We start from the raw sequence: 13,834 nt of genomic DNA on the forward strand, positions 1-13,834 counted from the left end.
GGCCCCAGTGGATTGTGTGTAACGGCTAGAGGATATAGTTCTACATGTGAGTCTAGCTGTTATATCAGCCGTCTGATACGGGATTATTGCAACCAAACCCTGTAACATTGGCATTTGTTCCATTGTACGGCAGCAATGATTTCACATAGGGCCATTATAGTGTGTCTCTGACAAGGTATGTTAAGGCTTCTGCAGATGGCATAGAGTGAGTGGATGTTTGTGATGTTATTACAGTCTGTATTGCAATTGTTTCGGGTGTGGGGGAGATGTAGGTGGGTGTACATAGCAGATGCAGGTGTGTAGGAACTGCATTTATACATATTCGATATGTGTGTGAGGGCTCCTTCCCTATTTGAAGACCTATCCTTTAGTAGACTAATACTATGGTAATTGCAGGTTTATTTATTAAGCCATTGTTAATTGGTTGCTGTATAGCATGCAGGTGATGTAGGTCCTTCAATCCCTTTGGAAATACATCGGTATGTAATGAAATGTTGCTACATGAAAGCTGTCTCGTGTATTTCTGTCACAGATATTTGCACTCATTGGAGTTGTGTTGGCGACTGAACCTCTTTGGCTTGGGTTGCCACCTTTTCAAGTGGCCATAGTGAGACATTTGCAGGACACACATCAGATTTTAGAGGCCGACACATACCCGTGGTCAGTACAAAGTATAGAACTTTACATATATGCCTATATAAAAGCTTATATTCTTGTAGCGGTTTACTTGCTTATCCTGTTTCTTGTTACATGTAGGTATTTTAGATACAGATGACTATTTTATGCAATAATTACATTAAATATGGAACATGGCAAATGTCTCAAGATTGTAGGACATTAATATTTGTACTCATTTTGGTCAGGACATTACCGCACATAGAGGGACTGCCCCTCGCAAGGTGGTAACCCTATCTTTGGCTCATGTCCATAGCACATATTTGTAATAGTGTATAGACATATATACTCTCCATATCCTTTGTTCATAACGTTCGGTCATGGCGGAATGTGTGATTGCTATGGTCCATGTCATGCACATATTTGAAGACTTCAACCGCTGTATACGGCATACCCACAGATTGTGTGTAAAACAATGAAAAATACAGAGGAAACGCAGTGCAGGCTCCAGATGAACAATGTTTATTATAAAACAACTCGCTGAGATGAAAAAAGTTTAAAAATAATTCCAGACCAATACATCAGTAAATATACTTCCAAGATAAAACCTTAAAGTTGGACAAAGAGTTAAACGCTTTCACCTACATAATGTAGGCTTCATCAGAACTAAGGTATTCAGGTGCTACAGTGTTTAAATAACTTTTTTGATGCCAAAAATTAGTGACAGCCCTTAAAGTCACATTGCTCCATTATTTAAATATAACACTGAGCATCCTGTTGTTGTTACATCTACACAATATTAAATCTTTATATTCCACTGTTTCATTACATTACAATGAATCAATAATTAAAAACATATATGTAAAAAATGTATGAATAAAATATATTATTTAAAATAATATATTAATTAAAAAAACATTTATGCACTATTCTTATACAACAACCACATTCGGATGTGTATACCTTAATGTAATGACTTCTTAGGGGCTACTAGTCTCTGCTTTATGTATAAATAAACCTTACATCAGCTGTTTTCCCCCAGAAACACACACCACACTCAGAACACACACTTACACACACTACAGCAATCAGAAACACACACACACAGTACCTACCTGAACCGCAGCACGAGAAGCACTAACTAAATGTCCCTTAACATTGTGATAATAATACTCACGGTTCTTGCGTTCTGGTACTGTGGTCTTTCGGTCTTTATGTCTCGTGATTATGCGCGTCGGTATGTAAAGCATTCAGTATTTAGTAGTATCCTATTTATATGTACCTCCATGGTTGTGTAGATGTTGTTTACCTATCTATATATTTGCATATATATATGTATATCCATATATATCGACATATATCTCTCTATCACCCTTTCCCTCTCTCTCTCTCTATATATATATATATATATATATAGCGAGAGAGAGAGAGAGAAAGAGAGAGAGAGAAAGAATACACACTTTGTTGGGTACATGGCGGTGTATACTATTTCCTGAACTTCACCCTTTTGTGTTTTAACCTGTCACAATACACACCTGCCGTTGGTACATCTCAGGTAGCTTAGCGGTAGGTTATTGTGAAGATTGTGTACATGGTTGCATGTTCTACTCCTGGCAGTGGTCGTTTTACCTCTCAGAGCAGGCACTATTAGTACAAGGGTAAGTAATGAACATTTCAGTGGTTCTGGACAGCTTTGCCCGTGATCTGCGAGATATTCAGCAAAGGTTAGACCTGTGTTGCGCATATCCATGTAGTCATGTTTAAGCACAGCTTACCAGCATTTACCGGTGCAAAAACCCGCTAACATATACTTAAATGTGCTCTAATGACCTGCATCCAACATCCATTATTTGGGACATCAGAATTACGTAACAGCCCTTGCAGATCGTGGAACCAGGACCATGCACAAGACAGTCAGTGGCTTTACAACTGAGGCATCTGGGATATGTACAAGTGTTATGGTGTTTAGTATGTAGAGTGTACTATGGCTGTTCCTCCATACTGCAAACAAACGTGTAACTCAGTTGGTGTACATATGGATGATACCTATTAATGGTATGTCCAAGTAATGCTTAATGGATATGCTCCAGCTATGGGAATTCATGTCACAGTGAGCCACACACTGTAATGTGCTACACCTTGCCACAACCATAACTGAAGAATGCTGGGGTGACAGATACCTGTCATGGCGTACTCCCCATGCTTTGGAACTACATCACTGATTACATTATATGCAGCCCCTCATTAACACACCAGGGAATCCTTGCAGAGTGGGTGGGGAACAGTGGTTACACCACAGGGATCCCACAATTGACTCTGCTCCACAGAGGGATAGTTAGTTAATCAATGGGGTGGTGACAGCAGACACATTTTGGCTAGGCTTATGAATGGCCTCTGACAGTTAGCCATGTACCTACCGATGTACCTAGGAACCTATACATACAGTATCAACACATGCTGTTAGCTTAATTTACTGTTCAGGCATTGACTTACCTTGTGCCAATAGCAGTTGTGTGTGCAATAGTTTAGGGCTGCCTATGTAGGATGCACACAGTAGACCACCTATACATGACAATTTACAGGTGGTCGTGTGTGTGTGTCATCCCTTTTACTGTGTGTGCAGGTGGAGAAGTGTGTCAGTCCATAGGGGCCTACACTGTCAATGTATGTGCTATACATTCCCTCTTTGCCAAGGCATGGGCATACTGGGCATGCCTCTGTCTGCCTACTGGGGCTGGCACAGGATGTTCGTGGTCTGAATCCCTCTGTGCCTATGGTGCCCTTGGCAATTGTGGTGGGCTGTGAGGGCCTTCACCATTATGTCCATGCTGCAGCTGTTTCCACAGGATCATATTATGTAGTATGGCACATACTATGAAGATTTGGGCACACATGCCTGGAGAGTACTGCATGGCACTACCAGATATGTCCACGCAACGGAACCATGATTTCAGCATCCCAAACACACGCTCTATGATGATTCTGGTTTGTGCATGTGCCTCATTATGGCCTTCTTGCATGGGTGTGTGTGCATTTCTGATTGGAGTCATCATCCACAGCTCCAGTGAATAGCCAGCATCCCCCACAAGGTGGCCATATGGGATGTCCCCCATGACAAATACCTGGTACAGCTGTGAGGCATGACAGATGTGGGAGTCATGGTAGCTTTCAAAGCTGCCAGCACACACATCTATGATAATGCCCTGGGCATTGCACATGACCTGGCAGTTGATGGAGTGGTATCCCTTATGGTTTATGTAGCGCCTACCATGCTCACCGGGTAGTGACTTGATGTTTATGTGCATGGAGTCTATTGCACCCAGTACCTCTGGGTATTCTGCCACATGGCGGAAGAGGCGCATATTGCTGGCCAACTCCTCCTGAGTTTGGGGGAAGTATATATGCTCATTGGCATGTGGCAACATGGCATCCAGGAACTGATGGAGTACCCTGGATGCTGATGCATGTGAGATCCCCATGATATCTCCAGTTGGCCTTTGAAAGGTACCTGTGGCTAGTATTCAAGCTTACACATACCTTTGTGTCCACTGGGATGGGTTCCCCCTCTGTTGTTTCTGGATCTGAGGTGTGGCCGGCACAGCTAAACAATTTGCTGTATGATGTCCCTGTCCACCCTGTAATGCTCTATTATCTCCAGATCATCTAGCCCCTGGTAGGTTACCCTTGGTCTGAACACTCTTCTCCTCCTCCGGTGCCTGATGTGGTTCTCAGCATCATCCTCCACACCACCTTCAGTCTCCAACACATGCTGATAAATCAAAGCTATGGCAGCTCCCAACAAGTACATTGTAAAAATTCCCTGTCTGTTTACATCAATGGAGCAGTGTTTGGGAATACACGAGTGAGTCTGAGGTGCCTTCACACTTTATACTATTGTGCTTTGGAAACTGATGATGTCATAGGGTGTGTATGTACAATCCGAGCTGCAGGGTATCTTACTTATGTGTTTTACCACAGGTACTGCTACTGTGGTGCTTTTGATGTTGAATTACACTTGGCTGCCGTGGATCACCTCTTGCCCTTGCCTTTATTTTTCAAACCGATTCCCCTCCCATTGTCAGGCATGCATCCAGCAGCCTGCTTTCTTGTTTTGTACTTTCCCAACCCAGGATTGTGTTGGAAAATGTGTTCTATAGCCGATCTACTGCATGTTTGCTTTGCTCTGCTGTGACAGTTCTCTTTTCTTTGCAATCCAGCACCTCCCCTTTCCTGTTCTGCAGGTTGCTGCTAGCAGCCTTGTTAGCTACCGTCAATAGCCCACTGTGAGTTAATAGGTGTTAATTACTCAGCTGTACTCCAATTACCCTGCTGTGGCATTTCCTTATTGTCTTTCCATAACCTTCCTGTTTCAGCTGTGGTGCCTGCCACGTGCAGCCATTTACCGGGTTTCGAGCTCATTGTCATCCGCATACACATGCGCTTTCAGTCACCTTGTGTGCTCTCAGCTAAGCAAAGCTATGGCTACATCCACACCCCTATCCTGCAGCTTTGCTTAGCAATGGGCAACCCGGATTAGCAATGCTCCAATGTGCTTGCAGCTACAGTGGCACACCCCTCTCCTGATGTCATGTATACCTCCAGGCCACTCCTTGGTGTTATACTGCTATGCCGTGTGGTACAGCCTTACACTGGGAAGGCGTTTGCGATTCAGTATTACTTGCCTCATTTGCATGGCATTGACTACTAATTCATAGTTACCGCACAGAACACTGTCACAGACCCTTAGCAACCCTTGCGCCTTGGTTGTGGTATAGCATGCATACCATTGTCTATTATGGCGAAATCATGATTTGTGTTACATTGCAGTTTTATGACATCTATATATATTTTTCATGTGTTCCCATTTGCGCACACATGCCCTGTGGTTGTACTTTGCATTAGTGTGGCCATGACATTAAATGATATTTTTTATGTGTTGTGCATGTTTTTTTATGCCATTGGCTGTATATTTAGCCATTGGCATATGTTAAGTTTGTAATACGTAAGTTTGGTCCGCTTTCATGGCTCTGATGTACTGTTTGAAAAAATGTAAACCGTTTTTTTTTTGGTTTACATTTCTGTATGCTTAGGCTACATGTGCACCACTTCATGAATCACTATGTACCTTCATTTGCATGCTGCACTATTGCACATGGGGTGATTAGCATACATGCGTTGAGAGCTACACAGCTCTGGCATACGCTGGTAGTGCACGTGGAATCGGCTCGTACCTGAATCGCTCGGCAGACATATTTGGTGTTAGAACACCTACGCTATGCCTGCACCTGGCGCAAGCTTCATGAATCCTGGGGGGTATTTATTTCTTTGGCAAATTATGGCAAAAATCTGTAATACCTGAAGACTGAGAGGTGACAATATGGTTCCAGTTTAGGCAAAGCTCACAGAGGAAAATAATGACCTGCTATTATGAACACAGTGGTATAGTAAGACTGTACCAGAGATTAAGAGGAAGGGAGCCCTAACTATGGCCAAGGTGACTTGAGTTTGACTAGAAGGTCAGGCACTTTTAGTGCAGAAAAAGAGGATGGGTGCTCCCTTCTTTGGGGTATGTGTGCATGCACACAAATCCCACTTCATGGTTGATCCTTTGTGAATGCCCAATATTTTTTTATCTAAATTTTTTATGTTTTCTTTTTTTTCTAAATATTTTTGGAGAGTGTTGTCTAGAGGGTGGCAATGCTGTGGCTAAGTTACATGTGGATGCAAGGATGATACACCAGCATAGTTCATTTTGCTCCTTTCTTTGAGGCAATGTGGGTGAATGAAGGGTGGGGGGGGTCAGTTCTTAGGAGAAAATACTCCACAAGAGCAGTATGGCTCTTCAGCAGAAAGCCTTGACCTACTTATTAGCTCTGAACATGGGTCAGAGATAATCTGGAGTATGTTGGTGGTCAGCCGACCTGGTGGATGACGAAAGGCCCAGGAACCGGCTGATGGTTAGCTGTTAGTATTCAAAAATGCAGAACAAGAAATAACACAGTGGTACAATAAATTGTGTAAACACCTCTACATGGTTAGAACCCAGTGAACAACTGATTTATCTCACATTAAGTCTACAATAATAAATTAATCTCCTTATTTATTTTAGTAACTGATCAAATTTATACATTATAGAGGGGTTACAGCACAACCAAGTTAGAACATGGTATCTCCTCTGATAACATTTCATATAAAAGCAGTTTTCAAGTAACATAGCATTTAGATAGGTCTCTTTCTGGCAGCCCCTGCTAACTATATATCTATCTATATCTATACATCTATCTCTCTCTCTACATATATATATATAAAGAATCATTACAGACTAATTTATTTCAGTTTGGAAATAGGCATTCAAAAGATGTTAACGTGGCAATTCAAGCTGCAGTTTTACTGTTGTATTTTTAATGTTTTTATCAGTTGTTCAACTCAACTAGTCCTTAACTATTACTGTACGGTTTTAAAGCTTGTTTTTCACAACTGAATAAGCTATAACTTGATGAATGGTATTTGTGTCAGGAAATCATTGCCAGTGATTTGTTAGTTATTCAATTTTTGTTTTTTTCTTCTTGACTTGCATCTATAAAGTTGGCATTTGTAAATAAAGGGAAAAGTGTAGCGACAAAGCCTCCCAAATGAGGGATGGGGTGAAACACAGCTGTTCTCTTCTTTTCCTCCAGACAAACGTGCAATTGGTTGTGTTCTGCCAGCTGTAGATTCGTCCATATTTTACTCAACAACCTATAGTAGAGCTGTATTGCTTTTATCGAATATCTTTTTATTGAGTATTTTTCTTACATAGAATAGAAAGAGTAACAGGTCATAAAACATATGAAACAGTTGATGTTACATAGTGCTTAACTTTAGCAAGTTATTTAAACAAGGTATTACACATTTCTACTACAGAAATACAAACAAGCTAAGATTACACTTTGAATTACTATGAAGATATGCTATGTTATGTCATAGAAAATTGTTATATTATAAGAGTTCACTTGTATATTCTAGTTACAAACGAGAGTATAACTGGTGGCACAACACCAACCTACCTAATGTTAACAGTCTACTCTGCTCTACTATACTCTATATACATATGCACAAGAATGTCACCTTAGTTAGTGGTGTTAGTACTCACAACTCAGAAATGTGTTTACTATCTATGTGTAATTAACATTGTTTGCCATTTATGATACAATATCAGTTAATGCTTTGCAGTAGTTCTGATAATATGTTTGGTTCTTTTGGCTTTTGGTATAAAGCTTCTTAGCCAAAATATATTTTTTGGCCATGTTCTTGTATTCTGACCAGGATAGTTTGGATCTGTCCAACCAGTTTTTTGCTATATAAAATTTGGTGCATAGTGTTATTGTCATGTGTTTGGAGAAACTGTTATTCATACTTTTGAATATATGCAGTATTGCTGTCTCCTAGGACAAAGTGAATTTTGAATAACCTGATTTCTCTAAGAGAAGTATTAGTGGGCACCATAGTTTGTAAACTGTTTTGCAGCTTCAGAATATATGGATGATGTCAGTCTCTTTATTAGGGCAAAAAGGACAACAGGGTGACTTAGATGGATTGAATTTGTTATACTTATTATACAGCAGGAACTTTTCATTGTTACATTTGTTAATGCCTGTTATGTACTTCACAGATAAAGATTCTAGTTGTCTACTGATGTACTATGTTCTTCATCTGTAAATATGTTGTAAGTAATTTCTATGTTAAATTGTTAATCACTATGTAATCCAATGTATCTACTGTCTATTTATTTTACTGTGGAGCTTTTCTCCCCGGGCCTCCGCTGAAAATGGACCCACGTCCAGTCGGACACTCCCGGTCAACAAATTTAAATAAATAAATAAAGTGTACAGGTGTATCATATGCATTATTGAAGATCATGATCTGGGTATAAATTAATTTTTTATGGGGTCAGTTTCATAGTTCATAGGTTACTATTTCAAATAGCTAATTCCTTCTGAATGTCTGATATGATACTACCTTTTCCTTCTCAGAACATTGAAAACAGTATTGCATTTTGATATTTAATTTTTACTATTAATTTATAAGTATTTGAAATAATTTTCTTTTTGTGTAAAAGCAATTTTTGGATTTGCTGCGCTAGTTTGATATCTTGCTCATTTACAATATCTTTGGTTATAGTACTAAGTATACAATTTGTTTAATTATCACCTTATAATTATTGCTTGCTCTAGTTAGGTTCTTGATGTTTTCCAATGAGAGGTTTTGTAGTTGGTAGAAGTCCCATACTGTATAGTTTTTTATTAATGGATATTTATCCAGGTTTACCATAGAGTTTGCTAGTTTTATATCATGGTTGTTATGAATTGGTTGTAGAAGAATAATCATGTCTTTTAGATTTATTGATATCAGTAATTTCTTGAAAATTTTACATGTATTAATTAAAATTGGGTGAATATTTGTAGTCTTAAGAGTTTCTTGATTAATGAAGGGAATCATGTTTGGGTTAATTTTACATGTCATGATGTTTTGGTGGAATAATTTAATCCATATTGGGCACTATTCATTACCTATTGTGTCACAGTTAGCTATTTGCATGATGTGACTAGCATTTATAATTTCGTAGTACAGTTGAAAATCAGGAAGGCTTAGACCCCCTTTTTCTTTTGGGGGATTCATTTATTGTTGCTAAGTCTTGTACTCTGTGGGTACCATATAAATTTTGCTAGTCGAACTTTTATCTTGTTGAAGAAGGTAACTGGAATTTTCATGAAAGTGGCAATCAAATGATTTTGACAATTGAGGCTTTTGATAAGATAGAGAGTTTAAGCTTTTCCCATTTGTCAATGCTACCTACTATATTTGCCCAAGTTTTAGCTATATTATTATTGAACATATCTGATTATGTATGGCTGAAAACTATGCCTAAATATTTCAGAGTATATTGCACTTTAACATTAGTCTCCGGGAAATAAAATTGCTTATGTCCCAGGGGGTTGATTGGAAATATTATTGACTTATTGGGATTGATTGCATAATTCGATATTAGAGAAAACTTATCAATGAAAGATAAGATTTTATTTAAATCAGTGTTGGGATACCAGAAGTAGATATTGAGATCGTCTGCAAAAGCTGTGCATTTTATTTGGGTTTTAGATACTGAAATAAGGAGATGATATGTTCTCTGAGTGATTAGTAATAATAATGCTTCTATACAGAAATTGAACATATATGGTGAGAGTGGGCATCCCTGTCTGGTGCCATTAATAATTTGTATTTGGTTAGATGTTTTCTTGTTTACATAAAGAGTTGTAGTTGCTTTACAGTATAATGTTTTAATCATTTTTATGTATGTTTTAGGAAACCAAATTGAAAAGTATAAACAGGAGGCATTTTTGATTGACTATATCAAATGCTTTTGCTGCATCCACTGATAAAGCATATTTTGGGGATTTTTCCCTGGCACATAGGTGGGATAGGGCATCTATGGTTAGTGTGTTGTCCCATACTTATCTTTGAGTCATAAAGCCCAGCTGTTCAGGTACAATTATTACTGGAGCTACTTTCTGTATCTTGTTTGCTAAAAGTATTGAAAATATCTTTAAGTCTATATTTATCAGAGCTATGGGTCTACAGTTGTTAGGATTTGTGGAGTCTGTACTTTGGTTTTGGGATAAGTATTGTTTTAGAATTGTTCAGATAAAGGTCTGATATTACAACTTCTCTTATAAAGTTGTATAGTTTTAAAAGTATTGGTGTTAGTTGTTGCTTAAAATGTTTATAGAATTCTGCAACATACCTATCAGGGCCAAGAGCTTTCCCAGGTTTTAGCCTGTCAATAGCCTTTTTTACTTCCTGCTCTGTTAATGGACTTTTGAAACTATTAGATTGTGGTTCATTAATCTGAACCCATTTAGTGTTTTTTTTCTGTGTCCTTGTCCCATTGTTCCATAGTCATATGAGTTTCCTGCAAGAAGGTTACATCTAACTTTGATTTGTGTATGAGGTGCATAATTAGCCTTTTCTTTTTAATGTCTTGTAAGCCATTTATATTCCATGAGGCTGTGTTAATCATCTTAGTAAATAATTAATTTGAAACCCTGTAACTGAGTTATCTCTGAGTGCTATAAGGGAAGTCATTGGCAAAGCATTGTCAATAGTGATTGATGTGTGCTGAGAAATAATAACATGAGAAGAGTTGGTGACATAATGCTCTTTCAGAAATTCCCTACTGCCTAATCTCTTTCCACTACTGTCTGAAAGAGAAGGATTAAACCAATAGGCAAGTAATATACACATCTTCCTAACACTGAAACAACTAAAAATATATATGATTTTAACTATCTTACAATAATTATTATGTATTCCAAAGAACATCACAACATTGCTAGGGTAACTACCACCCAGCCAGCAACTTAAGCTGTGAATAACATAAGTGTTGCTAACCCAATTAGGCATTGGGATACCTTGTAGCTTGCAATGATCTTATTTCACTATAATATAAACCCTTGTATTAGGTTCTTAGTGAATAGTTGTGTTCTTTTATCTTAAATCTCCTTTTGAGTAGCTAGAAATTACAAGAATTAGAGGAAGTCTTAATATAACAATTTACTTATTTTACATTTGATTACTGGGAAAGTCCAACTGGAACAAGGACAATTTACAGCGGAGGCCCAGGGAGAAAAGCTCATATAACATAATAATACAAATACAACAAATGACAAAAAAATGTCTGTACATGTAAGAGGACACTGTTAAGTCTTTAAAACAATCAACATGTAAGAATTTATTTACAATATCATAGCTAGTCATGCTGGCATACAATACACAGGTCAGTCTAAAATTATGTACAAAAACTCAGCCAGACACACTGGCACAAATAACAGTGTCTAATTTCTTCACACGCTGTCTCAATTCAAACTGTTTTAGTAGACTGCTATTGTTCTTGCTTTGAGTAATCTAGTACGTAAACAATTCCTATGTCTAAAAATCATGTATGGCGTAGAATACCATTGAAGGAGACAATATTTCTCTGTAGAATTTTGCATGAATTCCTTACCTGTGTAATATTCTGGACTCGGAACAGACGGGTAATTACATCCTCATCAGCTGATCTTGAAACAAACTCTACTTGCACAGGTCCAAACTGCTGCAGTCCTGGTTCAGGCCAGTACTGTAAACAAGGCTGGAGAAACATAATCCAGTAAGAGAGGAAAGAAATCATGTGATTACAAAACAATTCAATTTATATTTTAAATAAAATAGTATAAACAACATGAATCAACAAGACTCTTGCAACATACTACTTAGCTCATTATTACTGACATTCTTAAGGTTGAAAACTAATAATGGATTACCACACCTTCAATGTAGACCTTTCTGATGAAGCATTTTCACAACTTACCATAACGATTTGGTAACTAGAATTAAGAATTAAAGAACCACATGTTTTTAGTTCAGTAAAATGAATAATAAACACATAAAGTGGTTTTCATTCTGCAATGGCGCTAGTTATACAAAAGCAGACAGTTTACAGACTTACTGTACTGCCCAGTGACATATCTTGGCTATAATAACCACTGTAAAGTCAACGAGAATGTATCAGACCTCACTTCAGATCGAGAAAAGGTAAAGATAACAGCAGAAAGGAATACTCTACTAAGAAAAAAACAGCTACACTTTAGGTTTTAAATAAAAAAAAGTTAAACAGACATTTTCTACATTATATACTTTGAAATGAAAAAGGCAGTGCAAAATTGAAGAAGTTTTAAACACTTCCACTGTCTTCAATGTTTTTTCCCCAACTTAAAAAATACAAAAATTATAAAAAAAAAGATTTATGTGAAGGCATAACCTGTAGTATAAAAACTACCAGGAAACTGTACTTCAACCAATCAGTAAGAATAATTATATTGTTGTTAGTTTTTCTTGCTAGGTCATAATTGTTTATACAGATCATAGTTTACAATTTCCTTGCAAGCATTGTTATATTACCTTTTATTCTTTTGATTTTCTTGTCAAGATACAATTGCCAAATTCAGGACTTCACTACAACAGCAACACACAAAAAAAAGGCTCCTAGCTTAACCTGCCAAATTTCTTGTATTTGTTGCACTCCTCGGTGTGCTTATATAATGCATTATTAACATCTTTTTTCTTAATGCTGTAATAGTGTTCTCTCATATGCTCCATTAAAGTGCGTGTACCTATTCCTACATAGAATGCTTCACATTCACTACATAACCCAATGTAAACTTCTCCCTTCATAGGTTCATAGGTTCATAGGTTCATAGGTTTATACTAGGCTATCTGCCCTAAGGCATTTATAAGCCTAGCCCAAATTTTTGTGGCTTACGCCACCCCTTATATGAAAAAATACTGTGCCCATTAGATTGTTGTGCCTCTGTCCAGCAGTGACACAGAGATGATTCCCGGGGTAAACCTACGATCTCCCATCCACAGGTCTAGATTTCTCTTGAACAGAGTCAGCGAGGTGCTCTGCCTCACATGGACCGGGATTTTATTCCACAGCATAGGGAGTCTCTGAGTGATAAATCTATCCCTCCAGCACGTCCTATTTATATCCGTGCTAAGGTTTAAGTCGCTTGCTCTAGTGGTTTTGGTGGATTTGGATTTTTGAGGTGGAGCATGTCCATTAATTCCGGGTTGGACATGGCCTTGTATGTCAGGCACATGTCACCTCTGAGCAGACGGTATGCGACTGAATAGAGCTGGAGTTTCTTCAATCTGGCAGCATATGACAGATTTTGGAGTCCCTTTATCCTTTTGGTGAGGAACTTTTGGGGTCTCTCCAATTGCTGCAGATGTCGGGTGAGATACATCCCGAATGGGGCATTGTACTCGATCATTGGTCTGATAAGTGAAGAGTATAGGGAACAATGACCTCACTAGATCTGGATGTGAATCCCTTCATGATCAGGTGGGCAATGTAGAAGGTCTTTCTAACCACTTTAGCAATGTGAGTGTCAAAAGAAAGGCCACTGTCAACCTGGGTCCCCAGGTCCCTGATAACCTCTTCTGTGCTTAGTGGATTGCCACCTATATGGTAGCTTGGGGTTACCTTGTTTTTCCCGAAGGGTATGACTATACATTTTTTGGCGTTTAACTTCAGGCCATGGCTCTGGCACCAGCTATCTGTTTCCGTGAGTCCCTTCTGAAGGATATTCGTGTCCGATGCACTTTCCACTATGGTGCCCAGTTTGAAGTCGCCTGCAAACTT

General features: G+C 38.4%; 1 protein-coding gene across 1 annotated transcript in view; it reads right to left on the reverse strand.

Moving 5' to 3' along the window:
- Positions 1 to 13,834, reverse strand: part of PTPRU (protein tyrosine phosphatase receptor type U) — a 4,710,560-nt gene that overhangs the window by 328,672 nt on the left and 4,368,054 nt on the right. Inside the window, exon 29 of the mRNA XM_044089740.1 lies at positions 11,654 to 11,779. Within this exon, the coding sequence (XP_043945675.1) occupies positions 11,654 to 11,779 (126 nt within the window). The remainder of the gene's footprint in view (positions 1 to 11,653; positions 11,780 to 13,834) is intronic.

Source organism: Protopterus annectens, chromosome 1.part1 (assembly GCF_019279795.1).
Source record: "Protopterus annectens isolate FY-2018-M chromosome 1.part1, PAN1.0, whole genome shotgun sequence".
NCBI lineage: Eukaryota > Metazoa > Chordata > Ceratodontiformes > Protopteridae > Protopterus > Protopterus annectens.